This window comes from Tinamus guttatus, unplaced genomic scaffold, assembly GCF_059628265.1.
Source record: "Tinamus guttatus ecotype Peru unplaced genomic scaffold, ASM5962826v1 Tinamus_guttatus_pri_ptg000599l, whole genome shotgun sequence".
Classification (NCBI taxonomy): domain Eukaryota; kingdom Metazoa; phylum Chordata; class Aves; order Tinamiformes; family Tinamidae; genus Tinamus; species Tinamus guttatus.
The window spans coordinates 2,154,219-2,181,905 of record NW_028289133.1 but is presented as its reverse complement, the minus strand read 5'-3'; the positions used below and the strand labels follow the sequence as shown (position 1 = coordinate 2,181,905).

Genomic DNA, 27,687 nt, shown 5'->3' with positions numbered 1-27,687 from the left:
CCGTCCGGTCCGGTCCAGCAGCGCCGAACCGAGCGGAGCCCGACCAGACCCATCCCGTCCCGTCCGATCTGGTCGGGTCCGAGCAGCGCCGAACCGAGCGGAGCCCGACCCGACCCATCCCATCCTGTCCCGTCCGGTCCAGTCCGAGCAGCGTTGAACCGAGGGGAGCCCGAGCCGTCCCGTCCCGTCTGGTCCGAGCAACACCGAACCGCGCGGAGCCCAACTGGTCCGTGCCGAGCTCAGCCGGTCCGTGCTGGCCGAGCCGAGCCCAGTGTGTCGGTGCTGAGCCGGTCCGGTCCGGTCCGGTCCAAGCCCGCTCAGTGGGAGCCCATCGCTGCCCATGGCGCCGCGCCGGTAGCCGCCGCACGGGGTAAGGACCGAGCGCCGCGGGGAGCGGGCGGCTTCTGCGGGGTTCGGGTGCCTCTGCTCCCGCCCACTATTTTATTTTATTTTATTTTATTTTATTTTATTTTATTTTATTTTATTTTATTTTATTTTATTTTATTTTATTTTATTTTATTTTACTTTATTTTATTTTATTTTATTTTATTTTACTTTACTTTATTTTATTTTATTTATTCCTACCGGAGTTTAGCTCCACCGTGCTCCTCTCACCCCCCCACCAGGACACCCCCCGGCGGGTCTGCCCCCAAGCGCGCAGACGCACATATATATAAACATATATGTGTGTGCATATCTATACATATATGTGTGTGTGTATGCGTATACATAGATACGGTGTATATAGGGAGTATATGTAACTAATGCCAGGCATAACGTGGTTATGTTATCCTGGGTGGATGCTCGGGGCCGTCGGGATGCGGAGCGCCCGGGAAGCGCCCGGGAAGCCCTTGCCATGGGCGAGCAAAGTCCGGCGATGCCGCCCACAGGAAGGCTGCACCCTGTGCAGGTGCGCGGCGGGAGATGGGGAAGCATCCTGGCCCTCTCGGAGCAGGAAGAGATTCCAACGAGTTTTTTTTTTAGATATATTTTATTTGTGTGGATCTGGTTCTGGTTCAGAGCAAGCCCGGGAGCGTATGGAATGCATCCGTGCACAGATTGAGGGGCTGGCAACAGGGATCCGGGAGAGCAGGAGGGTGTTATCCGGATTTGTGCCGCGTGGGGGTGATCCCAGGGATCTCCTCCTTGCGGCCTGGGAGCCGTTGGGCAGAATTCCCTTTCGTGGTGGGAAGTTTTCCCAGCGCGGCGCGTGCCGCCCGAGGGAGCGCCGCGCCGGGGAGGCTCCTCCTTGTGCAGGACATCGGCTCCGCTCGCGGCCTGTCCGCCTTGGCGCAGCGGTGCCCAAAGTTTTACAGACCCCGAGTTTGGAATTCGTTATAATGGGGCTATCCCGGTTTTCCCGAGAATCCAGGCCTCCCTCTGCAGCCAGGCACTGTCCTTGCTTTGTGGAGGTTTTTCCTGGGGGATGCTCTCCTTTCCCATCCCCTCCGAAATATCCTTAGTGCTTAACGATGCCGGTGGCTTCCGCGACTCCTTGGGCTTGGTGCGTTTGATGGATCTTCCCAAATCAAGGCTGTGTAGCCCGAGACCCTCCTACATCCTGAGACCTGACCTGGGAGAGGGACGTGGGTCTCATCTTTGCTCTGGGAGACGGAAAACGCATTTTGCAGAGGAATATGGGAGAAAAAAAAAAAATTCCACTAGCCTGCAGGCGCCGTTTTCTGGGAAAAGCTGTAAACGGGCTCCTGATCCCGAAGCTGGGGATCCCAGCCAATCCCCAGCCTGTGTTATTTGCTTTTCCCGCTTAAGCACCGCGAGGTGACACAAGTTTTCAGGCAGTTTCCGCGGATGCCTGGGAAGGGAGGGCGAGCGTGAGCTGTTGCCTGTCATCGCTGCGTCAGGTCTCAGGTGCCAGCTGGAGGTTGAGGCATCTTCGTGCAGCTGGGGAGGCTGCTGGTGGGGCTGGCGAGCAGCAATGAGGCTACCTGGAGCGTTCGACCTGATTTCCAGGTCTTTTACAAGTCAAGGCTGAAAGGTGTGTTGTCCTGCCAAGAAAAGGGGAATTAAGCTCCAAAGCCCATTCCTGAAACGCTTCCTCCTTTCCTGGGAGATTCCCAAATAAATATTGGTGCAGACCAAGTGACTCTGGACTCAAGAACCTGCAGCGGGCTGGAGCTCGTCCTGCTCTCCCGGGTTAAAATCCACCTTGGCTTCTGTTTCCCGCCCCTTCATGGACACTTTGGCAGAAGGATTCCGGAGGAGCAGACCTCACCTGCAGAAGGGCAGCGGGATTTATCACTCCAGTGGAAGCTCCCCCATCCCGTCCGCTCCGGACTGGCGACGGATCCGGCCGGCCTTCCGCGTGGGATGCTCTGCAGACAGCCCGGAGGGGTGTTTGGATGGCTGGATGGAGTTCAGGTAGCGCGTGAAGACGGAATAGCTCGAAAACGTGGTTCTTTAGGGGAAGAACCCGACGTGCTGCGCAAATCCACGATGGGCAGGAGCCTCCTTGCTGCGTAACGCCGCTTTGTGGCTGTGCGGTTCCCTTAAAAAGACTGGGAAGAAATGCCCTGGAAGAGTGTCTGGGAGGTGAAAAGTCTTTGTGGAGGGAGGAAAGTCTCGAGTCCAGCAGTCTGAAGGGTATTGGTGACCTCTGAGATGCTCTGGGTGCTCCTGCTCTACACCTAGAGCTACGGCTGCCCTGGAGCAATGGCATTTTTATGGCTGTCTCATCCACCTGCAGGTATTTCGTGCACAGAGGCTTCCAAATGCCCATAAATCCTCAAGGAGCTATTAAATTTCTTGCATGTAACAGTCATGGTTTGCCCAAACATCAGATTTTGTGGGTAGAAAAACTAGCTTCTCTGGGGAGAAGATGCGGAGTGAGGTCCATTTAAGCTAGTGGGAAAGATGGGCTGAAGGAAATGGCTGTTGGTATGCAGAAAAGCCCTGTCTTATTCTTTTTCCACCAGTATCTCACTTCTTCCTCACTGTCACCATCCGAGAGTGGCCTGGGTGCAGGAGACGGTCCTGTTCCTGCCTGCTGGCTCCACGCGGTGTCACTGCGATGACAGGGCAGATGGCACCTTGACATCTTCTGTTGGGGTGTTTCTGCAGAAATATGTCATTGAAGCCTCCATTGCAGTCCCTTTGCTGGATTCCAGTTTGCCGAATGCCTTTTGGAAAGCCTAGGTGACCGGTTACTAAACCCGAGGAATTTACTTGCTGCTTCTTGGTCTTATCCCTTCAATGCCGGCGCTCACCGAGCAGCAGGAGTCATCTGAGAAATATGCCAGATATTTCAGTTATTTCTGGTCGGAGGGTGCCGGTAGGGGTACACAGAGCCGGCATTGAGCTGTGCTTCGCTTCTTGCATCGTTGGTTTTAGTGACGGGTTCAAGGTCCAGCACCGAGAGCTGTTGCTGCTTGGGAAAACCCAGCAGTTCCGGCCGCTCCCGAGCGGCGCCGGCCTTTGGGAAGGGAAAGGGGCTTTTCCTTACGGCTCTCCCGCTGTATTCCTTCCCGACGGTGCTTTGGGAGACTCTGCAAAGAGGTGCCCGCGTGGAAAAGCTGGGAGAGGGCCAGGAGAGGGCTGGGAACACTGGATCCTGGTTCTCCGTGCACCGCGGGGTGGGTTAGTGGTGAGATGCCCTCGCTCCGGTGTCGCTCCCAGGAGCCGGCTCTGGATACGAGCCCTGTTTCCTTGGTGGCCGCAGGGCTCCGGTTGCGGTGGCTTTGAAGCAGAGTGACGGGGCAGGTCCTGCCCTGCTTCTCCTGTGGCCCGGTGCTCAAAAACGCCGCCCTCGGCTCCTGCGTATCCCGAGGAGCTGCTCCTTGTCCGACGGCGGCAGCCTCAGGCAGCCCCTTCTCCTCTTGCGTCCCACGGGGTGTTGTGGCTGTCGGGGGACGGCGTCGGGGCTGCTCAGGGCTCTCTGCATCCCCATGTCCTCAGCTTTGTGCTGGCGGGGAGAACCTGCTTCCCTGGTGGGCCGGGGTTGGTATCTGCTTGCTCCCTCTGTGCAGTGCAGTCGTTCTGGGGCTGTGGAGCGCTCTGGCTCCAATGAAGGCACCGCTGTGATGCTTTCTGCAGAACTGAGTGGTGAAGGTCTCCATCTGCACCCTGGCTTGGCCTCACCTTTAAGCATGAAGGATTTGGGGAACTACGCCCACTCTTGCCTATTATCGCTGGGGGTGGGGAGACCGAGTGCTTTGCTCACTGGGGCCTTCCCTACTGCTCTCCCCATAGCCCTGAAATGCTGACGAGCCCCCCTCAGTATCTGTGTCTGCTTCACTGCGTTACCTGGCTGAAGACTCAAGAGAAGGAGAGATCTTTGTCACTGCAGCGTGTCAGGGCCTTGGTGGCATCAGGTGCCACCTTCAGGATGCGATGGCGCGGGGTGAAAACACGCGGTTCCGTGGGGTTTGTGTTTGCAGTTTGTGTGGGAGGAGACGAAATCAAATGATTGGCTTTGGGGGCTGGTGTGGAAGCGCTGGACGTGGCAAACGCCGTCCTCTCCCCAGGGAAGGACAGGGATGTGCTTGTTTCGGTCTCGGCCCGTGTGTAGGAAACACAGCGCAGGAGAACGACCCTTTGGGCAAACGAGCACTGCTGTCCCGTGAGGCAGCATAGTGAGCTGTGCTCTTCGTCCTCAACCCTGCTGAGCGCCATGGAGGTTGGGGACTTCAAAAGGACGAGCGAGACCTTCTGCAAGCAGCTCCTCGTTGCACGGGAGCCCACACGCCTCTGTGTGAGCCTTGCCAGGCCTCGTCTCCGCAGGAGCTTCTCGGGCCGTGGTGGCTGTGGATCTGCTGCAGGGATTTGAGGGGAGGTGGCCGAGGTGTGACGCTGCTGGGGGTAACGCAAGGGCTGACTGGGTGCCATGGAAAGTGCCCTTCTTCCCCGCCTCCCAACATGTCCTGCGCTGGATTTCTGAAGGACTCGGCCCTGGCTCTTCATGGAGAGTCACCACAGATATGGTGCCAGGGCCCAGGGTCACCATTGCTGCTGTCCTTGTGGCCACATTCAGGAGTGCCACCAAGGAGTGTCACTCGATGCCTCTGCACCAGCCTCCCTTACCCAGAGGTTGGTGGATATGGTGCTTTAAAGTTGGAGATGGACTGGCTTTCATTTTGCTTGCTTGTATTTATTGCTTGAGTCTTGGTGTTGCGCTTAGCCTCTTTATTAGCTCACAAACCTTCAGAAATGAGAAGAGCAAACATTTTGATGGGGGATTAATGGAAGCTAAGGAGGCTTTTCTCATGCCTGTGTCCGCATGTGCATGGTTGCATGTGTGAATAGTCACCACAGCCTCCAGGGTTGGCCTCTTGCAGCCTGCGGGACCACGGGGCATTCCTGACATCCCCGCTCCACTCGGATCCGGACTGCAGCGGTTCCAGGGTAAATCCCATTCCAGTGGCACGTCCTGTGCAACCTACGGAGAGCCGCTCTCGCTGCGGCGCTCTATTTTGGGCCCGTATCTGATGTAATCTCTCAAGGAACGGGCCGCGCTCTGGCTCCCGCGAGCGCGGCTCGGGACGGGTGAGCGGTTGCTTACCTTGCATTACCAAAGCAACGCGTTGTTGCTTTCCATGACTCATGAAAATGCACCGGAGGCTCTCTGAAGAATGGCTGAGATCATTTTTTTGGCCAGCTCTGAGCATCTGGTTTCCTTAGCAAATAGCAGTGGGGGTGGAGGGAGGGGATTTCCAAACTCGTTTCTTTGTATGTGCCAGACGGGTTTTTGAGCTCTCCTAGAATAAAATACCCACTTCATTTAAAAAGGGGAGGAAAAAAAGGATGTGTGACGTTCGTCTCTGTTTAGATTTTGCAGCCTCTCTTGTTTTGCCTTACGGAGGGAAGAACTCACAACATTGCAGAGGAGCGTGCACTGTATTTTCCTCTAAAATAAACAAGCAGAGAAACATTATGGGTGGCATTTTTCTTCCCAAGCACATCCTTTTGGGGGAGGAGAGGGAGACGCAGAGGAAAATGCAAACAAATGCAAACAAATCCATAAGTCTGTAGGTCTTTTTGTTGTGAACGTTTGCTCAAGGAGAGGGTTCTTTGGACGTGCAGTGCTGCAGAGGCAGAGTGTTTGCAAGGATTTGGTGTCTGACAAGTGTGACCTCTGAGACCCTCCAGTTACATTCTAGTTATGCCTATTTAACCTAAAATGTTTTGCTTGGAGGGGGTGAAGGTGCCAGCTGGACATTAGCTGGAGGAGAACCACGTCTTTAATACCTGCGTGGTAACCTAGGATAAGGAGAAGGTCCCCAAGTGCTCTCCAGCCTCTGCAGAAGACCTGCCTTGAAGATGGAGCATCTCCTCCTCACCCGAGTTTGGCCACCACCCGGGCCACCACCTTGGGTACCTCCAAGGGCCGTGTAGTTTTTAGGCAGGAATTGCTAAGAAGAGTTGGATTTTCTCCTCCGTAACTTAGAGGGGCACATCGAAGCCTTCCCACCCCACAACCAAGTCATATCCCCCGGCCTAAGACCCCTTGTGTATATCACTGGGCTAAGAGTTTGTCATCACATTCCTTCCTCCAAAATGTTACTAATTAAATTTTAAATATAACATTTATTTTTCCATTTGAGCATTTTTAGACTTTGTGGCTTTTACACTTATTTCTTCAATTTTCACATCTAATAGTCTCTTTTTTTTAACTGGAAAAGAAAGAAAAAAAGGAAGTGGGTTTCTGATGTAATCATGTGACTCCAGGAGCTGGGTTCTTCATGAAAAGTACCCAGTGATGGGAGAACAGGCAGCGCTCTGGGTCAGGCTGCGGTCCAGCAGCCAGGGGGAAAAAACGAGAACTAGAAGCAGAACCAGCTAGACCCGACTCCCCTTTCCAGTGTTTTGACCAGTGAATGAATGTTGCTTTCCCAGTGGTGGATCTCTGCCTTGTTGCAAAAGGAGATACAGGTTGTGTGCAGTCCTTTCCCTTCGCTTCCCTTCGCTTCCCTTCGCTTCCCTTCGCTTCCCTTCGCTTCCCTTCGCTTCCCTTCCCTTCCCTTCCCTTCCCTTCCCTTCCCTTCCCTTCCCTTCCCTTCCCTTCCCTTCCCTTCCCTTCCCTTCCCTTCCCTTCCCTTCCCTTCCCTTCCCTTTTTCTTTGCCTAGTGTAAGGTGGTAGTTTGGGGTGTTTTTGTTTATTTGTTTGGGGTTTTTATTTCGTTTTCTTCCCTGATGAAGTTTCTTGATGTTTTCAGTTGCTCTTTGGGCTGTTCAGTGTATGCTTTGCTTGAAAATGTTTTGGAAATGGTGATGCAACTCGTCTGCCAGATTGCTGTTCCCTGCCCGACTGCCCTATTTTTGCGTTTTAAAGCTAAGAAAGGGCTGTCCTGATGAGTGAAGGCCAATGCAAGTTGCAATGGAAGCTGTTATCTAAGCTGCATTGCATTCTCCTCTTGGCAGCCCTCTTTATCTTTTTGAGTTGGGTTTCTAGCTGTTTCAGGAGATCAGCCCCAGCTGGTTGATGGGGGAATGGTCTGTTCTCCTGCCAGCCTGATTTCTTCAGCCAGATCAGGTCTAAATGTTCAGAGAAGCACGAATACTACAATGATACAGGAATGAGGTTCCTCAGCTGCTTGTGGCTGCTAGCACAGGATTTGGGTGACTTGGTTGGCTGCCTTTGAGCTCCTCGGCACCAAAAGCCAGGCAAAAGCCAGTTCTTTGCTTGACTCTCTTGGGCAAGTCCTGTTAGCGCCAGTGAAGCAAGAGCAGGAAAACAAAATGTCTTCAAGAGGGCAACGCTTTCCCAGCCTAAACAAGCGAGCAGAGCCAGCATGTTTCTTCGCAACGTGGGAGATATTTATTCTGTGAGTAAGCACAAAAGTTGAGCGATGGAAAAGGTCCTATTAGATCATCCAGTCCACCTCCCTGCTGGCACCGGTCCTTGCTCCCTGGAGGATACTTCCGAATGTGCCGTAGAGCAGCAGGAAGCAGCGGACCCAGGACACGACGTAGGGCTAGCAGGCAGCTTGTGCAGGTGAGGAACGTGTGTGTGACTCAACCTGCCACGCACAGTTACTTGCAACAGCAGGGTTTTATAGTTAAAGAGCCAAAAGCCATTGACTCGACATTCCTCATGTGCTCGGAGCTTTCCTGGTGACTTTCTGGACCTGTTTCTGCAGGCGTCAGCTGGTCTTTTCTGTAAATGCTCTAGGAGGAAGCTAATGTTGCCTTTATATTTATGATGGAGTAGGTGGTTTGAAACCCAATCCTAACAGAAGAAAGAGAGAAGCCTTTTGGTACAGAGAGGTTGACCAGCTGGACACCTGCACATCTGGCCCGGCCTCGGTGTGCCGGGATCTGTGATGATGGGGCCTCTTGGAGGACGTGTCAGGACGATGCAGGTGGAATCGCTGTCACTTTGGCAAGCAGAGCAGTGCTGGAATGTCAGGCAGCAGCTCGGGGACCATCAACACTTCTTCATTTATCATTCCTTAGAACGTGCAACCAAAGCATGGCCTCATGCCTCATGCATATATATGTATATATAATATTTTTTTAATCCTTCTGCTGATTTAATTTGTGGCTGAGAGTGCTTGGCATCTCCCAGGACTGAAACTGCTGACTCTTGGGTGCAAAGGAACCAATTCCATCCTCACTTGGGTCCTGATTTGCGGAGGAATTGGGGCATGTGCTGAACATGGCTGGGAGACGGGAGCAGGAATTTCCTCCTGGGACATGTGCTGACCTGCAACCCTCCTGGCTTGGGACTGCTGAGTTTTCTTTTGCATTTCTGATGACTCCACTGTTCCCAAGGTTGTCTCCTGGTTTAGGCAGCATTTGGGTTTAGAAATTAAGTCGTGTCCTTGGTGCGAGTGAGCAAGCAGGCACCAGAACCTCAGCAAGGTGCTTTTTGCTGGTGGTGACACTGTGTTGGCCCTTGGGGCTGTGCTTTGGCCTCATGATCCATTTCCTGATATTGCAGTGTGTTTTGTGCAATTTGGGGGTAATATTACAGGATCTCACCAAACAGACTGCTCTGTTTGCTCAGAAGCTACCCCTTAATCCGCAGGAGATATGGGCTGCGTGTTCCATGGTACAGGCCGTGTCCCTGGCAGTGGTAGTCCTTCTTTTTGCATGTTCTGTGGGAGTGACAGTGTTGCAGATGACATTTTCCAGGAAAACTTCCAGAGCCTGAAAATGAGCTCTGAGTTGCACTTCGCCTCCCTCCCCACTTCCAGACATCTCATGGAGAGGAGGGAGCTGGATCAGGGCACAGTGCACGCAGGGAGCAAATCTGCCTTATTATTCCTTAACTTGGAGAAATCTCCATCTGGAGACGCAAGAAGCACTTGCAGATGCTGTCTGGACACCACCTCTCCTCATCAATTAGCAGCATTAAATGCTCAGCAGGGAGGATTAATTAGAAAACTAAAATCTTTCCATCATGACAGCCTTCTGGTTTCCATTGAAATGCGACTGAAGAACTGGAAAGGCTTCTGTGTTTTGTTGTGATATTCAGGCATATGTTTCTTTCCGTCCTGGAGATTAATTCTGTCTGTCTGCAACAGGGCCGTGGGAATCAATATTGAACTTTGCTGAGAAAACTGTGTTTCTCCAGAGCTCTGCTGTTAAAGTAGTTGGCTGTTTCCCCACTGTGCCTCGTAAGTGACCTGGTTTTGGAGCAGCCAAGCAAGTGCTGCTCTCGTGGTCTAGGCCGTGCAGTGTCTTGAGCTGGCGCCGTTCTCTGCTGCCTCGTGTGAGGGTCACCCTTGTGTGATGGCAGGGCAGACCCAGGAGGCTCTGGGGATCGGTGCTTTGGGCACATCCTACCTGCCCTACGTGCCTGTTGGGACATGTGAGTTGCCCTGTGTGGCTCATGCACTGTTGTCTTGCTTCTGTGTTCGGCCATATATGACAGAGAATGCACTTGACTTCATGTGATACTGCATGTCAGGAGGGCAAGGAGCAGAGCTGAACCAGAGCCACGTGTTGCTGTTTCCGAACCTCTGCTGGTGATGGACACGTCCGCCAGCAGCTTGTGAAGGCAACGGCCACCTGAGGCTGTGCAGAAACACAGTCCTATTCCTTGAAAACACAGGGTGAATTTTATCGTAGCTGGTCCCCCAGCACTCGCTGAGCCTTACGTCCTCCCTTGGTTCAGTATTAGTGCAGAATTGTATGGCAGGAGTGGCACGGGCAAGAAAAGGACCTCAAATTGGTGGCTCCTCAGGTCCTGGTCTCAGTGTGAGCCATGGGCCTCATGCGTTGTGTCCGCAGGGAGAACTAAAATAACCCGGTAGCTGCTTGGGAAGGTGCTGAGCGGGAAGCGGTCAATAGGTGTGCGGCAGCGGCCTTCGCACTCGATCGGGGAGTTGTGTGTTGATGAATCGGGCTCAGCTGCGCTCGTTAGAGAGGATGCGAGGCGGGAGGGCTGCGAGGAGAACTATTGATCGGGGCGGCGGGACGCGCGGCGGCGCGAGGCTGCTCGGGACAAGGCTAGGCCGCACGGCGCGCCATGGGGCGCTGCGAGCGAGAGAAAGTGGGTCAGGGAACAAGCAGGCTAGTGGTGACAGGCAGCTCGGTGTCTGCAAAGGCCTGGGGACCATCCCAGCAGAGCTGGCACCGTGCGGCCTGTGCCGGCTGCCAGCATAGGCAGTGGGATGGACCTCCATCTTTGCTGGTCCACAGCTTGCTCTGTCAGTGAGAACCTCCACATTCGAGCACGTTGGACCAGTCATGAAGTGTGTAACGACATTGGTGCTCTTAGGGAGCCAAGTCACAGGCATGGTGTTGGTTCCTGGCTGTCCTCAACTTTGGAGGGAATTTGATGTCTGAGTCCCCGGAGCAAAAGTCCAGCAGTCTCCAACTCTTGGGAGGGATTCTCCATTGCACATTGGTTTTACAGCTCCCGGAGCAGGACTTCATTTGTGAAGATGCTTCGTTACTGATGCCAGATAGCGGGAGTCAGTGCTGTGTAGACCTCTTTCTGCCATTTCCTTTTTCCAGGAAAAATTTCACCCTGAGAGAAAAGCTTTTCTGAGGGCATACTTCATCTGAATGTTTTTGTATCTCTTCCCCCTTTCTGGTTTCTGCTCCTTTTTCTTCCTCTTTTTCTTCCAGGGACATAGAGAAAGAAGTCGGAAACTTCGCTTTTTTCAGAAATACTTTTTCTGATTGAATTTTTTTTTCCCCAGAAAGCCTCTTGTCATTTTTGCTGAAACATAAAAATAATCACCCCAAAAAAGGGGAGGAAAAAAAGTGTGATGGAAGAAATCTTAATGCTTCTCTGCCTTGGCTTTTATCTTATATATCTAGAGATACTTCTTCTGTGTTGCTGTCTGCTTAGGGGCTATGCTCAGGGAAACCAAAAGGGGTTTCTGTTGGTATATCCTGTGTCACAGTTTGTGTCTTTGCTTCACAAGTGCACAAAAAAATTGTTGGAGAACAGGATTTTGCCTTGTGAAAAGGCGAAGGATGCAGAGCAGTGCTGGAGAGCTTCATCCTCAGCAGAGAGGACTGGGGGTCTAAATCTTGAATTTGGGCACACTGAAGAGTAGAGCTGCTTTTAGAGGGAATCTTCTAAGAGCTGGGCTTAATCAGGGTGTCATCAGGGTATTGGCACTTTGCTTCAGCTCTGCTAGTGGCTGGAAGAAGCTGTTTCTCTGTAACAAGTTGCAATTGCAGGGGAGATGTAAACCTTGGTGCAAGTTCATATTCATATGGTGGATTTTACATACCAGCACATACCACATGTGTTCTCTGGAACTCTGCTTGACTTCCCTTTTATGTATATGTAAAACAGATAAGCCTTGGCCCCAAAGGGTTGTGTTACCTGCTTGTTGCTGATAGAGAGTCCTTTCTAACCCTTCAGCTTGTTTCTTTGTTTGTGAGTGTCCGGAAGTTTGTGATCTCTGCCCAAAACCAACGCTGTTGTATATTCACATGTGTTCCTACACAGCCACTTGTTGGCTTTCAACAAATATAGTTTTGGGGGCATTGGCTGGCCCCTTACGTGTACTGGGGTGATTTGTGCATCTCTAAAGTATAACCCAAATTTATCTGTTTTTTCGAGTAGCTCCTGATATTAATGCCTTGTGCAGGGCACCTGTATGAGCACAGCATTGAATGCCCTGTGGTTTCTAGAACAAAGCTATAAGGATGAGGTTGAGATGATGACAGCCAACCTGTAATATTCCAGACGTTCATTTTGTGCATTCGGAGGCATCTTGGCCAAGACAAACCTGCAGGCTGTTTGCCCAGGCTATCGGTGTGCGTATGTCCTATTGTCACAGTTAAAACAATCTCACTTGCTTTGCTGTTGTTTTTAACACTCCCCCAGCCCTGGCCTCTGAAGCTTTTTTGAAAATAACATTTACAATAATATTTTTAACAGTTCCGTAGTATACAAAACTCCAGCACCTTGGCAGCACTCCCGGAAACTTGCTGAAAGTTAATGTGGTCAACCCTTAAAAAAGAGAGATTTTTTCCGCTTGACTCTTGCTTGTTAAACTCTCTGAGCCCAACATGTTGTTCCCTGCTGCTTGAAAAAACAAGGAAAGTCCCAATTTTAGCAACGCTGGATTGAGTAGCTTTCCAGCCGAGCCGTGGTTCAGGGGCAACTGTGGCTTCTTTTCCTGTCGTGGTGGCCTGTCCTGCACCGTCAAAGTGAAATGCAAGTGGTGCTCGGCCTGGAATAGGTTTTTGGAAGCCTGTGGGTGACGCTCCGCAGTGGGAGACGCGACTTGTTCGTAGTGACGAGACACCCCGTCTCAGAGGCTGTATTTTACATGGGAACCTTGGAGTATGGGGATTAAGGAACTGGGATTAAATTCCGATATGGATTTTGAAGCGGGAAGCTTGTCCATGGCTCCTGGGTGGATAAACAATCCGCACTGCAGTAGCCAAGTGATGTTGAGCCGTTTGGGCTGCAGAAGCAAGTCCAGCTTGGTGCAATCAAAGCTTCTTTTTTTCCACAGGAGAGCGTGGTGGGAGGAGTGGGGAGATGCTGCTTTGAAGTGCATCGGAGTAGAAACAGGCTTTTTCCTTTTTTTTCTTTTTTTTTTTTCCAGGGAGATAATAAAAGGGCAGAATTTGTACTAGAAACAGGAATTTGTCCTTCTCTAACAGGAAGCCGCTAGTATGTATTTTTGGGAAGCCACGGAAATCAGCAGCGTTCATGATCCAGTTTGAAGGCTGGCTGCCTCTGGGATTTAGAAACTTGCTTAAAATACAGTAACTTTTTCCTCTCTGTGGTTGTGAAGATTCTCTGCACTGCCCGTGAGGGCTGCTTTCGGGATGGGAGATGGGCAATGAGCTCCTGGGAGTTTGGTCTGGTGGAGATGTCGTAGAAAGAAGGAAATGGGGTTCTGCAGGAGGAAAAAAATCACTTTTTTTTTTTCCCCTGGAATTTGTCTCTCTGCTTCTTTTGGGCATGTGCTTTTGTGGCTAGATGCAGATCCCCAAACTGGTAACCAGTTGCGGGTCTGTCTGGTCGCTTTGGTTTACAGAGATGCAAGTTCACGGGTTGCAACCGAGGGCCGTATTTCACTTGCCTGAGTTCTGCCGAGGGCCTCTGCCTTGTCATTAGAGTCTTTGAAAAGGCTCCAGAGAGCCATTGGGAAAGTTAACCCAGGCTAGCCCGGGAATTTCGGGTCAAATTTAGGCTATCTGCCTGTGGCCCTTCGTGCAACCATCTGCGCACGTCCTAATTGCTGGAAGTGTCGCATTCATTTTGAAAGCAAAAGCAGCGAGGCTTTCGGCCGTTTCCTGTTTCTCGCTGCAATCAGCTGGAGTTTTTTACCCTGCTTTTGTGGCTTTCTGTTCCCTCCTGCGCAGATCAACCCGTGCAGATCATCCCATCTTTTGCAAGACGGGATTTTAAACCTTTTCCAGCCTGTTAGCAGCTTCCTTGCGCTGCGGATGGAGCCGTGCGCCCCGCGGGGTTGCACTTTTGGGTTAAATGCTGCTCTTTGGGGAGGAAGCTGCAGCAGCAGAAGGAACAGTGCACTCAGTGGCACATGCACTTCTCTGCCAGCACTGCTTGCTTATCGGTTTCCCTTCCTGCTCGTCTCTCTCAAAATAGGTTGGATAAATATCCTCCTGTGCGCCGGAGGCTCTGGCGCTGCAGAAAACCTGAATCCGCGTTTGCAGGCGGTCGTGGCTCACATCAGCGTTTGCGTTCGCTCCGTGCATGGATTTGGCCGAGCTGGGCTCTCGTGGGGACGGCCTTTTTGTGCCATTTCTGTGCAACACGTGGCACATGAGCGCTGCGGCGCGTGTGTAGGTGCCTTGGCACATGCCATGCTCATTGACTGCAGGGCAGGGTTGCCTGCAGCGGCTGCAGAGCAAGGGCGTCTCGCTGCTCCAGCCTTCAGGAAGCTTGGCTGCAATTGGGAAAGCCTAAATTTAGGGTGTTGCTTTGATCCCGGCTGCCTCCGAGACTGCCCTTCTGCTCCAGCTCTCCGTCCGTCCTCCGAACAAGCGGCACCCCGTGGGCTTGCTGCAAAATGAAACGGGCTAAGGACACTGTTGCAACAACAGCGTTGATGTGAGCGTGTTGCTTCCCACTGCAAACCCTTTTTATTCTTTAAACGGGCAAGTTTTCTTTGTCCTTCTCTACCTGTCACACGTGTAATCTCATTACTCCAAGGTAGTGATGTGCAAACGTGTATGTTTTTAAGGGCGGTCCCTTTTGGTCTCTATCCATCCCAGTTGTCATGTTCACATGTAAACTCTGTGCATGCTTCTTGTTTCAGGGTGGATGCTTGAGAGTGGAGGATAAGCTGCAAGCGTCTGGGACCGCTGGAATGGAGGCCTGATGTAGATGGAAAGATGGGTAAGAACTGGATTCCCTTAAAGCAATTAATTTGCTACAGCCTGATTATTTTGGTTGGGGTTGCCTGGCATGACAACGTGGTGGGAGATGCTGATGTGATGCCTTGGTTAAAAATTATCTTGTTTTATTTTTTTTCTATTTCAGTGTTGACAGAATTGCACAAATTGGTTCTAGGGGGAAACTGGAGTCTTTTTCCAACTCTACTGTGTATTTCTGAGCATTCCATGTACCCCTGTATTTTCATTCCCTGTATCACTTCTCCAAGAATGCTTCAGTTGCAAACAGAGCCCCCATATATTGCTTATCTGAATGATGATCTGATTTACTTGCACCTTTTCTCTTTTCTCCTGGAGTAACACAGTAGTATATCAGGGGCCCTGCAGTAGTGAGAGAGATGTGTTAAGTGAGGATTACCTATGGTTCTGGAGGTACATCATAGTTTTGACCTTCTCTTCTGCTAAAGAAAGCTTTGTTATAACAGAAATTGGAACCTCTTGAAAGTTGTTCTAGCTCAATTTTAGCACATGAATAACCAGAGAGGTGGTGGTGTCTCCTGCACGTAATACATGTGAGGTTCAAGTGCCCTTGGGCCATCAGGCTCCCTGCGTTACTCTTGCAAAGTCCTACAACAGCTGCAGAGAAACAACCATGTCCTGCTCGAGGGCCTGTAATCTGCTCAGCACACATCTGATGCCAAAAAAATGAGACTGGGAGAAATGTAATTTGCTGTTCTCTTTTCCCTAGCAAAATACATTGGGAAAAGGGAGCAAGAGCACTCGTTTGAAGCAAAGTAAAGCAAAACAGAAGGGAGAAGAAAGTCCAAACCTGAAAGAATGACAAATTTCACTTAGAAAGCACTAGTGGGAAAACCCCAAACATTTTAGAGAAATTTTCACTTAGAAGGTTAAAGCCACTGTTTTGTCAAAGCAATTTTTTTTCTTAAAGAAGGAAAGTTCTCACTTGCTCTGAATTGGTGACTCCAGTGTAGTTCTTAGCAGGCAGTTGACTTGGGAACTTCTTTTTATTTTTGTTTCCCTGGTGTCTCTAGCTGGAAGGGGAACTTGAGCCTTGTAGGCCTGAGTCTCTGCAGCAGCAAGTGCTGATGAAAAGTCCTCAAACCAGCTTCGAAGTAGCTACCTTGCATGCATTTGCATAGAGCTGTCACTGCGGTGGCTCCTCCAGTGGAAGGAGCACCCTTTTCTAATCCTGTCACTGTGTTTTGGGGTGTGCAGGCTGAATATAGAGGGGTCTGTGGGGCACATCCACAGTTGTGCTCACCCTTGTGTGTGGGCGTTCTGTGATGGCCCAGCAGGACTCTCTGAGAGAATTTTTGTGGATTTTTGTAGCAGATCCCTTGCAAAGATGATCATTTTTAGAGGTGAAGGACAGTGCTTCATGGAGTTGACCCTGTTTTGAGTCAGAGAGACCTGATTAGTGTTACCGAGTGGTGTCTGTTGGTTGAAGGATCGTTGCATCAGTCTTGCTGGTGCATGAAAGATTTACCTAGATTTAGAGCATTTAACTTTCATTTCCCCATTTTATGTGTGAGCTTGCTTCCTTTCTACGCAGTGGGAAGTTGGAGTGTTTTCCAGGGAAGAGCAGGAAATACGGAGTTGTTTCATTGCTTCCTTTCTGGTAGAGCACATAGATGTGTTGGATTAGGTGACACATAGATGTGTTGGATTAGGTGATCTCTTGAGGCTCTTTCCAGGTCTGCCCTGCTCCCTCGGATCACACTTGCAGTCCTGTCAGTGGCTCAGACTTCAGGGTAGCACTTTTCACTCCTGGACATGTGAAGTTTCATGACCTCATGTGGAAACCGTAGGATGGAAGTGGGAACTTCTGTCTTCTCCACGGGCTCCGGCTCTGACATTACCCCACGCGTGATGCAGGGCTGCTTGACCTACCTCTCCATAGTGGTGGCATCGTAGGGCTGTGGAGAGGTTGCTCTGCCATCGTGGGTCCAGGACGTATCTCTGCGCGCGCTGGCTTGCGACCAGCTTGTGCAGGGCTCCTTGGCACTGTGTCCTCTTAAGGTGTGTAGACATAGTCATGGCTGTGTCTACTTGATGCTAGTATCTGTTCTTTTAGTGCTGTCTTGAAGTACTTGGAGGTCTCTCCTGCAGGTGGGACAGAAGGCTGCAGTGTCCAAGGGCAAAGACAACTGGTTATGGGCTAGAAATCTGGGGCAGAACTGATCTGGTTTTGCTTCATGCTTTGGCTTTAAACAGCATGGAGTCCTGGTGAGCATCTCTATGGGGCTCCTTACCCCAGATGTGCAACTTTTGTACTGAAGCATTTGACCTTTCCCTGCATGGAAAAGGAGGGCAGTGAGAAGAGCAGGATGGAGCCACGGATTGTATGTGGAAGCAGCTTTGGGAAGGCTCCATGGCCTCTGTCACGTGAACAAAATATACCTGGTCAGCAGTGCATGGGTGTGAAGCCTATAAAGATCTCCGTGTCTCCAATGGGACTGCAGTCAATGGAGGTTATAAACTGCTTTGTTTAAACACTACATCACAGTAAAAGCAACAGGGAAAATAAACCACAACCTTTTATTGTGTAATTTTGTTGTTTAAAAATAATGCAAGCATTCTTAATTCTGGTTACGAAATGCTGTGTGTGCTGTGTGTTTCTAAGGCTAAAAATGTGGGGCTCTCAGTCTCTCCCATTCCACATTTGTCCATATAACCCTAAGGTTTGGGGGTCATGTACCTTTTTTTCTGGAGGAAGTCTGATTCCTGCTGCAGCAGAGAGGCAATCCGATGTGCTGGGGAGGGGAGATGGTCCTTGTTTTCAGCACTGTCTTGGCACGAGGCTGGTGATGAGTACCCTGGCCGTAGGATGGCCTGGGAGAAGACAAAGCAGGAGGCTTAAGGAGAAGGGGGCTCTTCTGGGTAGTCATGGGCTTGTCCCCTATTCAGTTTCTTAACCCCAATTCAGTGTTTTTCTGAGGCTGCTGAAATAGGAAAACTACCCCAGTTCCATGGCTAGAGAAGACACCAGCTCTGCACATCCCCCTGTTTGCAGATGGTGGTTTCTCTCACCTCCTCCATGTCTTGTTTTCCTCATTCCTGAGTCTGTATCAAGTGGAGTTCTCTTGCTCTTGGAAGGCTAAGAGCTATTAAAAAAAAGGACGTTGAACCGCAGCAGTTTGTCTTCTTGCAGAGCACATTGAGCTTCTTAGCTTAGGTTTTGTCATCTTCATAGATGTGTCGGAGTTCAATGAACTCTTTCTCCCTCCCTGCTGCCGTGGCCTTCCAGGATCCTATTTGGGGTCAAACCGGGTGCTTTGGGCACCGGGAGAAGCAGGACCACACGTGCATCGCCGTGTCGAGGCCGCTGCAGCCACAGACTGCAAATTTGCGGCCTGGGGACGGTGGCTCTGAGCGTCGGAGGTGGCTGGAGGTCGTTACGGGCACTCAAATAACCTTCAAAGGCTTCGGAGGCAGCCAGGGAAATAACCCACGTTTCGCCTTTCAACGAGGCTCCAGAGAGGGGTGGCTTGTGGCAAAAGCTAATATCTTTTTATTAGACCAAACTGATAGAACTGGGAAAAAAAAATAAAAAGAAACAGGCCGCCCTTTGGGCACATTAGCCCTTTCTCAGAAGCGGTGAAAATTTCAAGCTAAAGGCAGCCGGGAAAAGTGCCCTGCGTTTAATTAAGTTAAACTACTAGGCAGGGGGAGAGGAAAATGTAACTAGTGTCCGGGGAGAAGAGAGGAGGGTTAAAAAAGAGCAAAAAGAGCAAAAAGAAGGGAAATGTTGTGGGAGGAAGGGTGCCTGTGGTTGGTACCTGTGAAGTGGTGAGGAGCTTGCAATGCAGATGTTGCAGCAGAAAATGCCCTGTGCCGTTGAACAAAAAAGACCTTTTTCAGAAAAAAAAATCAGTGGAGTTATAGGTAACCAAAGCCTTCTTAAATGTGGTGATTCTACATTTTAAGCATCTGTACCCTGCTTGCAGCTGCCCTGGGAGCCACCCTCCTGCTGCAGGGCTAGGACATGTTCCACAGCTGGAGCCAACAAGGTTGAATTAAGTTTCTCCTCAGTTTCTGGGGGCTTTAGGCCTTTTCATGCTCCTTGATAGCTGGTGGCATGGGCTGCTAGTCAAAAAAAAAAAACCATTGGTCAACAAAATTCCTGGCTCTGTGGACTCATAGTGCTGCCTTGCTTGTGGCCAAACTGTCTTCCCCCCCCAGAATAGGGACTACAGAGTCCTGTGTTTGGTGTTTCATGTGTAAAAATGTCACTGTTGCACATGACAACTGGTTTAGCTGTTTTAACCAGATTTTTGCCTTCCCCCTGCAAGCTCATTCCTGGCCACTTGTTCCTGCCCCCTTTTTTCATGGTGATGGGAGGAGAAGAGGCGCTTCTATCCCAGGTAGGACCTTTGGGACCATGCAGCTTTACAGTGGTTGTAAGGGTCACCTGAGCATGTGGCATCTGAGTAGGAGGCAGGGATGGTCTGACTGTGCCCTAAAACCACCAACAATTTAGTAAACACTTGTATCGGAAGGTGCAGCCTTTGGCATCATCCTTCCTTGGTTCTCCTTCCCTGGAGAACAGGATCCTGGTGCTTCAAGCCTTTGACTTGCAAAGGGAAGGTGCTGGTGGCTGCTACGGTGTATTGCAATCTGAACTGGGTAAAAGTTATGGAATAATTAAATATTGTAATAAGATAAGCAGATCCTAAACACTGCTGCTCTACTTAGAGGCATTTGGGTTTCATTTAAATTGGGGCTCATCTGCATCTGTCACTAGATGGATGCACAGAGCAATCTGTTTTGCCACAAGTTATTTTTAGGGATAGGATATTTTTAGGGCTTTAAGATAGTGCTTTTAAGGGGGATGCTTTGCAGAGTGGTGTTTGTAGCAGGTGGGATCGCATTCCTGTACCTGCCTAGGGGCTTGCTACGGTCCAAGCCGTGTTCTGTGGTTTATACCTTGACCTTGTGCTTCCAGCTCAGGACGTCCCTGTCATCTTCCTAGTACTGACTAGGATGGTCACTGTGATAGGATCCCTTCAGGTATTCACCACGTTGGTGGCAGTCCGTATCTGCTGAAGATGTTTAGCCGCTGAGGAAACCCTATGGTCTGAGTCCTTTCCCCGTCTGGGATGCTGTTTTTTCCCCAGTAAAAGCCTTTTCATGGCCCCTGCTTTGAGGAAGGGCAGCGTTTGTCTTCGCAAGCAGGTTGTTTGAAACCTTCTTCATGTAGGAAGTTAGTACTGTCTGGTTCCCTGATGCAGAAAAGCCAAGGTGGGCCTGGTAGAACATGTACTTTCTGGTGAAGACAGTCCGGGTTGTTTGTGGTCCAAGTGCTGCAATATGTGGGTCAAGACTGTTCCCTTCTCACAGTGCAACTGTAAGTAAAGAAAAGGAGCTACAGGAATGAACTAAGGGCTGCTCAAATGTAAGAACTGATGCGTTCCCAATTCATTTAGTTAAACGAAGAGGGGTTAAAAAGGGATGGGATCTCAGTCTCAGTGCCTGCAGATGATGTGGGGGAAGGTTTCTGCTAGCAGATCTTTATAAAAGGTACAGGTATATCAAGGCAAACAAGTAGAATATGAAGCCATCTAGCTGGAGTTTAAAAAAGTATGTGTTATAGTGAGGGTATTGGAGATAATACTTGAAGCAATCTTCAAAGAGATCTTTTTGGGCAGCTTTTCAAAAGAAAACGTTTTGCTTGATCCCAGGTCAAGACCATGTTTTAGACACTGCTCAATGAATTTCTGTGGCCTTTATGTGCAGTCAGGAAGGTTAGGGCAAGTTAGGTCCTTTCTGGGCTTAAAATCCATTCACACGTTCAGTTCTGGCTGCAAACTTGTACAGTCTTCGTCAAGACTCGTCCATCTCTGTTTCTCATCTTACAGTGCAACCTAAATGACAGTTCATCTCTCTTCTTCTCTGATGGTTTAGCTGAAAGCCCATCAGGACAAGGACTGACCTTTGCAGGGCACTGCGTGGTGTTGAGGTAATGGATCTTATACATCGTTTTGGTAAATGATTAAGGCCTGGATGTCTCAAATCAGAATATACCCAGTGGTTGCTCTCTTCTGGAGAGGTGGACGCTAGCGATGGCACCGCTGGAATTTACACGGGCCGTGACCGAACCGGGCTGTCACCACCATGGCTGCGAAAAGCACAGTGGCATCTTCAGTGACCACAAGCGGTCACAGCTGCGGTTTTACGTTTGCTCCAAGCAGAAGCACATGTGCCAGCATGCAGCCCCTGAGCTACATGCCACGGCCCTGGCTCTGTGCTGACTCAGAAGATGATGTTCTGCCTTCCCCAACACCCAGGGTTTTTCCCTGACTTTCCCCAGCTGAAGCCCTGTGAGAGGGGCTGAAATCAGACTGGGCGATGTTTTACCAGACTCCATCTCACTTTTGCAGCCTTTTCTCATATGCTTCCTACAGCTGGTGCTTTTTATTTTTGTGCATGGTCGATGGCAGCAGCCTCATGGAACTACCGTACGCCGCCTCTTAGTAATGACCTATGAGCGAAGCCAACAATAACAGCACTGTCTAGACCATCTGAGCACAGCTAAATCATTCCTTTGTCCCTTCTTCACTTGCTTTCTCTCTGGACTCTCGAATTGTTTTGGGTGGTCCGGGTTGACCTTCAGGCTCATTATTTCTGCCTTATTTTTCTCATTCAGAAGGAAGCCGGCTCTAGTGAGACTGAAAGCTCTACTAAGAGTGAAACTCCAGGTTCCTCTCTTCTGCACGCACGCTGGAACCGAAGCTGGGTGGCAGCTCTGGAAACATGTATGGAGGGCAGAGGGATGTGTCACAGTGCGGCTTTTTGAATGGAATGGATTTTACTTTGTGGTTGACTTCTGCCAATGCTGAATATCCTGATCTCCGCTCTCCCTCCGTCTTTTGCTTGCCACTGAAAGGACAAAGCAGACCTTCTTCTTGGGGAAGAACCGTGCATGTGGGTAGAAGGAGACAGTTTGGGAGGGGGATGCAGTAATTGGAGATGTAGCTGCTCAGCCTCTTAGGTAAAAGTGATTGTGATCACTGAATCATAAGCACAGTCCTTGAACTTCTTTGGCTGCAGTTTTACTTCAAGTTGTTTGTTGACTGAAACTGCTTGGGTTCATCAACTTCACTTTGGTGTTATTTGCTATTTAAAAAAAATCTTTCTTTTTTTAATGGCACAAATCACCTGTGTCATGCTGTGATGGAGAAAGAACACACCTTCTCGTGTGGTGGGGATTAAAAGCCTCCACACTGCTTTAGGGCAACACAGAAATTAAACCAGATTTTTGCCAAGCAGATGTCACAGTGTTGTTGGCTCTGTCATGACTTTTAATTTGCCCAGCTCTTCTGTAGCAGGAGTGTTTGTATGGACATGCCTTGCTGGGCAAAGAGTTGGTTCATTTTACAAGCAATTTTTGCCATCAACCTGCAGCTCTGCTAGGTGCATTTGTGCAGTACAGGGATGGGAACGATGCAGGGCCGGAAGGTTGTGCGGGGTAAGAACCTGCCTGCGCTGTGCGAAGTTGAAGCTTTCCCTGAGTCTTGGAATCCCTCCGAGCTCTGTGGGCGACTTCGCTGGTGTTGTGCAACTCGCAGTTGTTGTTTTGCTCTGGAGATGTGACAAAATCCAGGGAAGACGCGTTGGCTGCACTGCCTCAACGCCGCCTCCCAAGAGCAGATCGGGAGAACCTGATCTTGCGCGTCCCTTGGGCAGGGCTCCAGGTGGTTCTCCATGGAAAGAGCCATCCAGCTTGTGCCCTCCGCTCACCCGAACCAAAGCGAGCGGGGAGCAAGCGTCGTCGGGCGCCCCTCTTGCTGAAGAGCCTTGGGAGCAGCATTTGGATCTAATTATCCAGCGAGCTTTGGGGCTTGCTTGAATTTGGACTTGGACTGGCTGCGCTGGTTGCTCGTTTCCATGGAACAGAGTCCTCCACCCTTCCAGGGAGTCCGCTCGGAGACCCCGAGAGCAGCAGCGAGGATGGGCAAGAGAGCTCGTCTGGAAAGCATCAGGCCCTGCGCGAAGCCGTCGGGAAGAGCCGCGCGGAAGCGTCCGTGCTGCGAGCGACGACGCAAACTGCGTCCCTGCTCCGACGGCGCCTCGGAGCACGGAGCGAGGCTGGAGCAGCCTCGTGCTGCGGCGCTAGTCGCTCTGCCCTTGCAGCTCCCCTGGACTAGCAAACACACACTTATCAGTCATTTCTAGTGAAAAAAATGTACTTTATTATTTATTTGTGCTGAAAAACTGCTCTGATATGCAGATAGTTCATGCTGCAATGGCAAAAAGCTGCCTTTCATGCTTGTATAGGAAGCAGTTTATTTTTATCTCACTTTTTAGCAGTTCTCGTGGCTTGGATTGGTACATCCTGTTTTTGGCAAGTGGGCAAAAAATGCGCTTCAGAATGCGCTTTGGCACCTGCTTTTTAATAGATGGAGGAGCAAAGAGGCTGAGTTGACACCCTAGATGTGAGAAATATCTTCTTGTTCCTTCTTCCTCTGTCTGAGGCCTGGTTCAGGACAGGCAGGGCCCATTTTTGATGCTCCTGGTTGTATCCTGCTTCCGTGGATGGTTGAGGCTTTCTGCAAATGGGTTAATTTTAGCCGGTTCCTGAAAGCGAGTGGAGGCTTCTTGCTCTGCGGCGCTGGGTGGGCAGAGAAAGCTGCTGGTGGGTTCTTATCTTGTGCTTTTCATAGAAGACTTTCACCGTCTTGGTGGGGACATCACAGCAGTAGTTTTTAAACCTAAGCCTGGCAAACTCGCAACGCTAAAAGTTTGGATAAAATTGATGCAATTGATGGGTAGGGACCGAAGGAAGAATACAGTTGCAAGGCTGAGGAAAATGCACTATGAACTTACTGAGCATCAGAAACCCCTCTGGGTTTTCCAGCTAAACAGAAATCCCCACGATGATGCTGTGAGCAGATCTCCAGCTGCTTATGCAGCATCTCCACTTGTGTCTGTGCTCCCAAGAGTCCCTGTGTCCCTAAAGAAAGACTAGGGACAAAGTGGATGAATGTCCTGGGTTACAGGGCTTCCCTGGTCCTGTCTGTTGGGATTTGGTTGCAGAGCATCCACGGCTTGGCCCAAAAGGGGGGTCTGTGCAGGCCTTTCTGGGCCCATCTGGGGATGTCCCCAGGCCTGGGGGAGCAGCGGTTGGACAAGGGCTCTTGCCAGCAGCAGCCCCTGGGGCTGCGGGCGCTGCACCAGGGCAGCGGGTTCAGGAGAGCCGTGTTCTCACTTGGGCTGGAATGGGAAAAATGCAAGGATTTTATTTTATTTTATTTTATTTTATTTTATTTTATTTTATTTTATTTTATTTTATTTTATTTTATTTTATTTTATTTTATTTTATTTTATTTTATTTTATTTTATTTTTGGTGGTGATGATTTTGGTGGAAAATTCCTGGAGGGCAATATGTGGGGCCTTTTTTTTTTGTTTGTGTGTGTATGTGTATTTTTTTTAATATGTTCTCCTCCACAAAAAGAATTAAAAAAAAAACGTTTTTTTTTTTTCTACTACAAAAATCTCTCTGGAAAAATATTCCTTTCCCCAGAGGACCCTTTTAGGAAAAAAAAAAAGGGGGGGGGGGAATTCAAGACTTTTGTTCTTTCCTGAACTAGAAATGAAAGTGGTGAGGGGGGGGTTGTTTGTTAGTTGGGGTTTTTGTTTGCATGTTTGTTTTTGTTTTTTTTTACATTTTTTGAATGTTTCCGTAGCATTTCAGGTTGAACTCCCTCCCCTCACCTGCCTGTTTTCAATGGAAAGGAAAAAAAGGGAGGGAGGGTGGAATTGCACTTGTAATTGCTATTTCTCAATGCAGTAGTTCATAGCTGCCTTAAGAGACCATGACCATAGATGTGGAAGTGCTAAAGAGGAGGGACTGTTTTCAACCAAATTTCTTCATGTTGCAGCAGGTCAGACAGGCCGGACGTGCTCACAGTGCGTGTCTGCTCCATCCTCTTGCCTCAGCACCCTCCAGGATGAGGCTGCCTGTCCCACTTCAATTGTCTCCTTCTTTTGCAGACGCCGAAGAAGCTCTGAACTCTATTATGAAGGATCTGGCAGCGCTGGGCAAGTGTGGAGGGCTGCTGGACAACAACAGGAATAAAAACAGTGTCCACTCCGGCAAACAGGTGAGACGTCTCTGGAGTGCTCCACAAAGAGCAGCAGAGCTTGAGGTTTGCAGCTTGAACATTTGGATTACTCAATTACATATCGACGGTGTTGACGAGTTATAATATTTATCACGCACGCGTTCCACATCGGATAGTTTAAGGGTAGACTGCCAGCTTTGAGCTGTAGACACCCAGCCTCTTTTGGGAGGAAGAATGTCACTCTTACGTAAAGTGTTTAAATATTAATTACCGATGTTTATCTTTATGCTCCTAATCCCAAACATTTTGGCCCTGCTACACATACAGTTTTGATTTGTTGAGCGAAAATATGCCCCTTGGGCAATGCGAAGAGTTATCCACTGACACTGACATAAGAGCCGAGGATGGATTTAATATCCTATTTGCGTGTGGAATAAATGCCATAAGATACTAAGATTGCATAGAAAGAATTCAGTTGTCAAAATACCAGGTCAAAAAAAAAAAGGAAAAAAGGTGGCCAGGAAGCTGTTGGAGACATAGTCAAGCAAATCCACTTGGAATTCCATTTCTAGTGCTATGGCTTAGAATAAGCTTGTGATCAACTTTGCAGTCGCTGAGGGCCTAGCAAGGTAGGAAACAAGTTGTCGTTTACAGCTGTGGGGTGTATTGTAGTGGCACTTGTGCTAGTAACAAGGAATTCTGGATGCCAGAGCGCAAAATGCTTCTCCCGAGTCCCTCTAGGTTTCTTAGACACACGCGGACGAAAGCACATGCGCACGTTGCACGTCGCTTTGGAAGCGAGTGTCCTGGCGGCAGCAGCTGGCCAAGTTGGAGCGCTGCAGCGGCGCTCAGCTCATGCTGAAACACGGCCAACGTGTTTACAAAACTGACCGCAGAAATTCGGAGCCGGCTTTTTGCAGCTGCAGGCGGATGGGACAGCGCGGCGCGGCCGGGGCTGGCTCGTGGGGGAGCCTTTGCTGCTCGTGGATGGGTGGGGACCCTTCCAAGGCATCTCCGAGCGCGCTGGGGAGGGCGAAGCTTTTGAGACTCGTCTTAAATAGCGTATTTGCTTTTTCTTGCAAAAGGAGAAAAATCCCACTCTCGCTTCTGAAAGCTGTAAATGCTATAGATAGCGTTTAGCTATAAATGCTATAGATACACAGTCGGTTGGATACAAGGAAAGTGAGTTTTCATCGGGTGAATTGCTAAGTATAGAAGTTACCTAAAACTGTAGAAGAATCTTGCATTTCAACCCATCCAGTCCCTATCCTTAGGTCGCCGGTGGGATTATGTAGTTCTCTGGCAAAAGCTTCAGGGCTGTTGGCTGCCACTTGCACTTGATTTTTACCCTAGGGATCTAAGTGTTTGTCCCAGCTACGGCCTTGGTGCTTGGGCGAGCGTTCCCTCCTTCACGGTTCTCCTCCTGCCCGTACCCAGACCCCCGCGTGCTCGGGGCTCCTCGGAGCTCCGGGATGGGGAGGCGCGAGGAGGCAGCGTCCGGCTCCTCTCGCATCCAGGCCCTGGACCAGCCGGCCCCACGGGATGAAGGGCGTTGGAGTGCGCCGAGGTGGTTGCTTCACTAGTTGGACTTGCTGGAACGAGGCGGGATGACCAAGTCTTGTCCGCGAGGTGGGGAGTGGCCAAAGGAGGTGGGATTAGCAGCTCCGAAAGCTTTAATTGACTTGTTTTGGGATGCTTGTTTTCCCTTGTTTTCAGTGAAGAATTTGGCGGGGGAAAAGGTTGCTTTGGCGGTGCTGCTGTTCTCCCGGGGCTGCTTGTTGCTGGTACTCGGTGTTCCCGTTTTTCTGCTTGACCAGGTTGCCTGCCCGGGCTGAAGGATGCACGGCACAGACTCCATGGAGAGCGGGGCAGCGCCGGGGGGCATTTGCATGCCTAAATTCCCCTCCTAAGGGACATCAGCAATGAGATTTCCATGCCACACTGCAGCAACACATTCACCCTGAAATACTTGGGTTCTGGGCATCGAATTTTTAGTGTTTTTTTTTTTTTAAGACAACTTTTTCTGAAAAGAAAGAAAAAAAAGACTTTTCTGAGGCAGGGGAATCCTTTAATCAGTGCTCCAGTTTCCCGCTGGAGAACATTTTAAGCAGCAATGTGTTGACTAACTGTCCTTCTGTGGCTTGCGGCATTTTTTTGGTCCACTGAGAAGCTCCACAAGAAGCGCTGCCTCCTCTGCCTCTCCCAGGGCTCCCTGCAGCCCTCCTGATGGTGGATGAACTTCCCAGCCTGTCATGCAGCACTGGGCCACACAGGAAAGGAGTCGATGTGTCCTACATTATATTTCATCCCCAAAAATACTGCCAGCTCTGTCTCAGATTTTTTTTTTGAAGTGAACTTATCCCTAGACAAATTGTTTAAAAAACAGTGTTTGTTTGTTTGTTCTTAGTGTACTTTCCTTGCAAATGTGGTTTGGACTGAGACTGCATTCCTGCATATCCAGTGCTGCATCATAGCCAGAATAAGCCAGGAATGAGGATAGTGTGTGGTGAGGACAGTTTCTTCTCTTGGATTGTCCCATAGATAGGCAGCAGATGTGGTAGCTGAGCTCGAGTCTCCCCAGCCCTGGTCAGATGAGTTGGGCACCGTCATCCTGCCACGTCTGAGCCATTGTGGCCTGGTGGTGAAGGGCTTCTGGTTGGACCCAGTGATCCTGAAGGTCTTTTCCAACCATGATGATTCTGTGATTCTATGGTCATCTTCAAAAGGGACATGTCATTCTCCAGGAACAGAGAGATTGCCCTGACGTTGTTCCCTTTGCATCCTCTGACATCGTTGGAAGGATTCCTTTGGGATGCTCCTGGGGGCACCAAGGAGTTGGGTACAGCAGTCGCTCTG

The 27,687-nt window shown here is 50.0% G+C and overlaps 1 protein-coding gene across 1 annotated transcript in view; it reads left to right on the top strand.

Moving 5' to 3' along the window:
• The first annotated feature begins 295 nt into the window (after window positions 1–295).
• The window catches only part of LOC104578294 (mitogen-activated protein kinase kinase kinase 3), a 53,059-nt gene continuing 25,667 nt past the window's right edge, over window positions 296–27,687 (top strand). Inside the window, exons 1-3 of the mRNA XM_088534783.1 lie at window positions 296–370; window positions 14,670–14,749; window positions 24,761–24,870. Of these exons, the coding sequence (XP_088390909.1) occupies window positions 14,746–14,749; window positions 24,761–24,870 (114 nt within the window). The 5' untranslated portion in view covers window positions 296–370; window positions 14,670–14,745. The remainder of the gene's footprint in view (window positions 371–14,669; window positions 14,750–24,760; window positions 24,871–27,687) is intronic.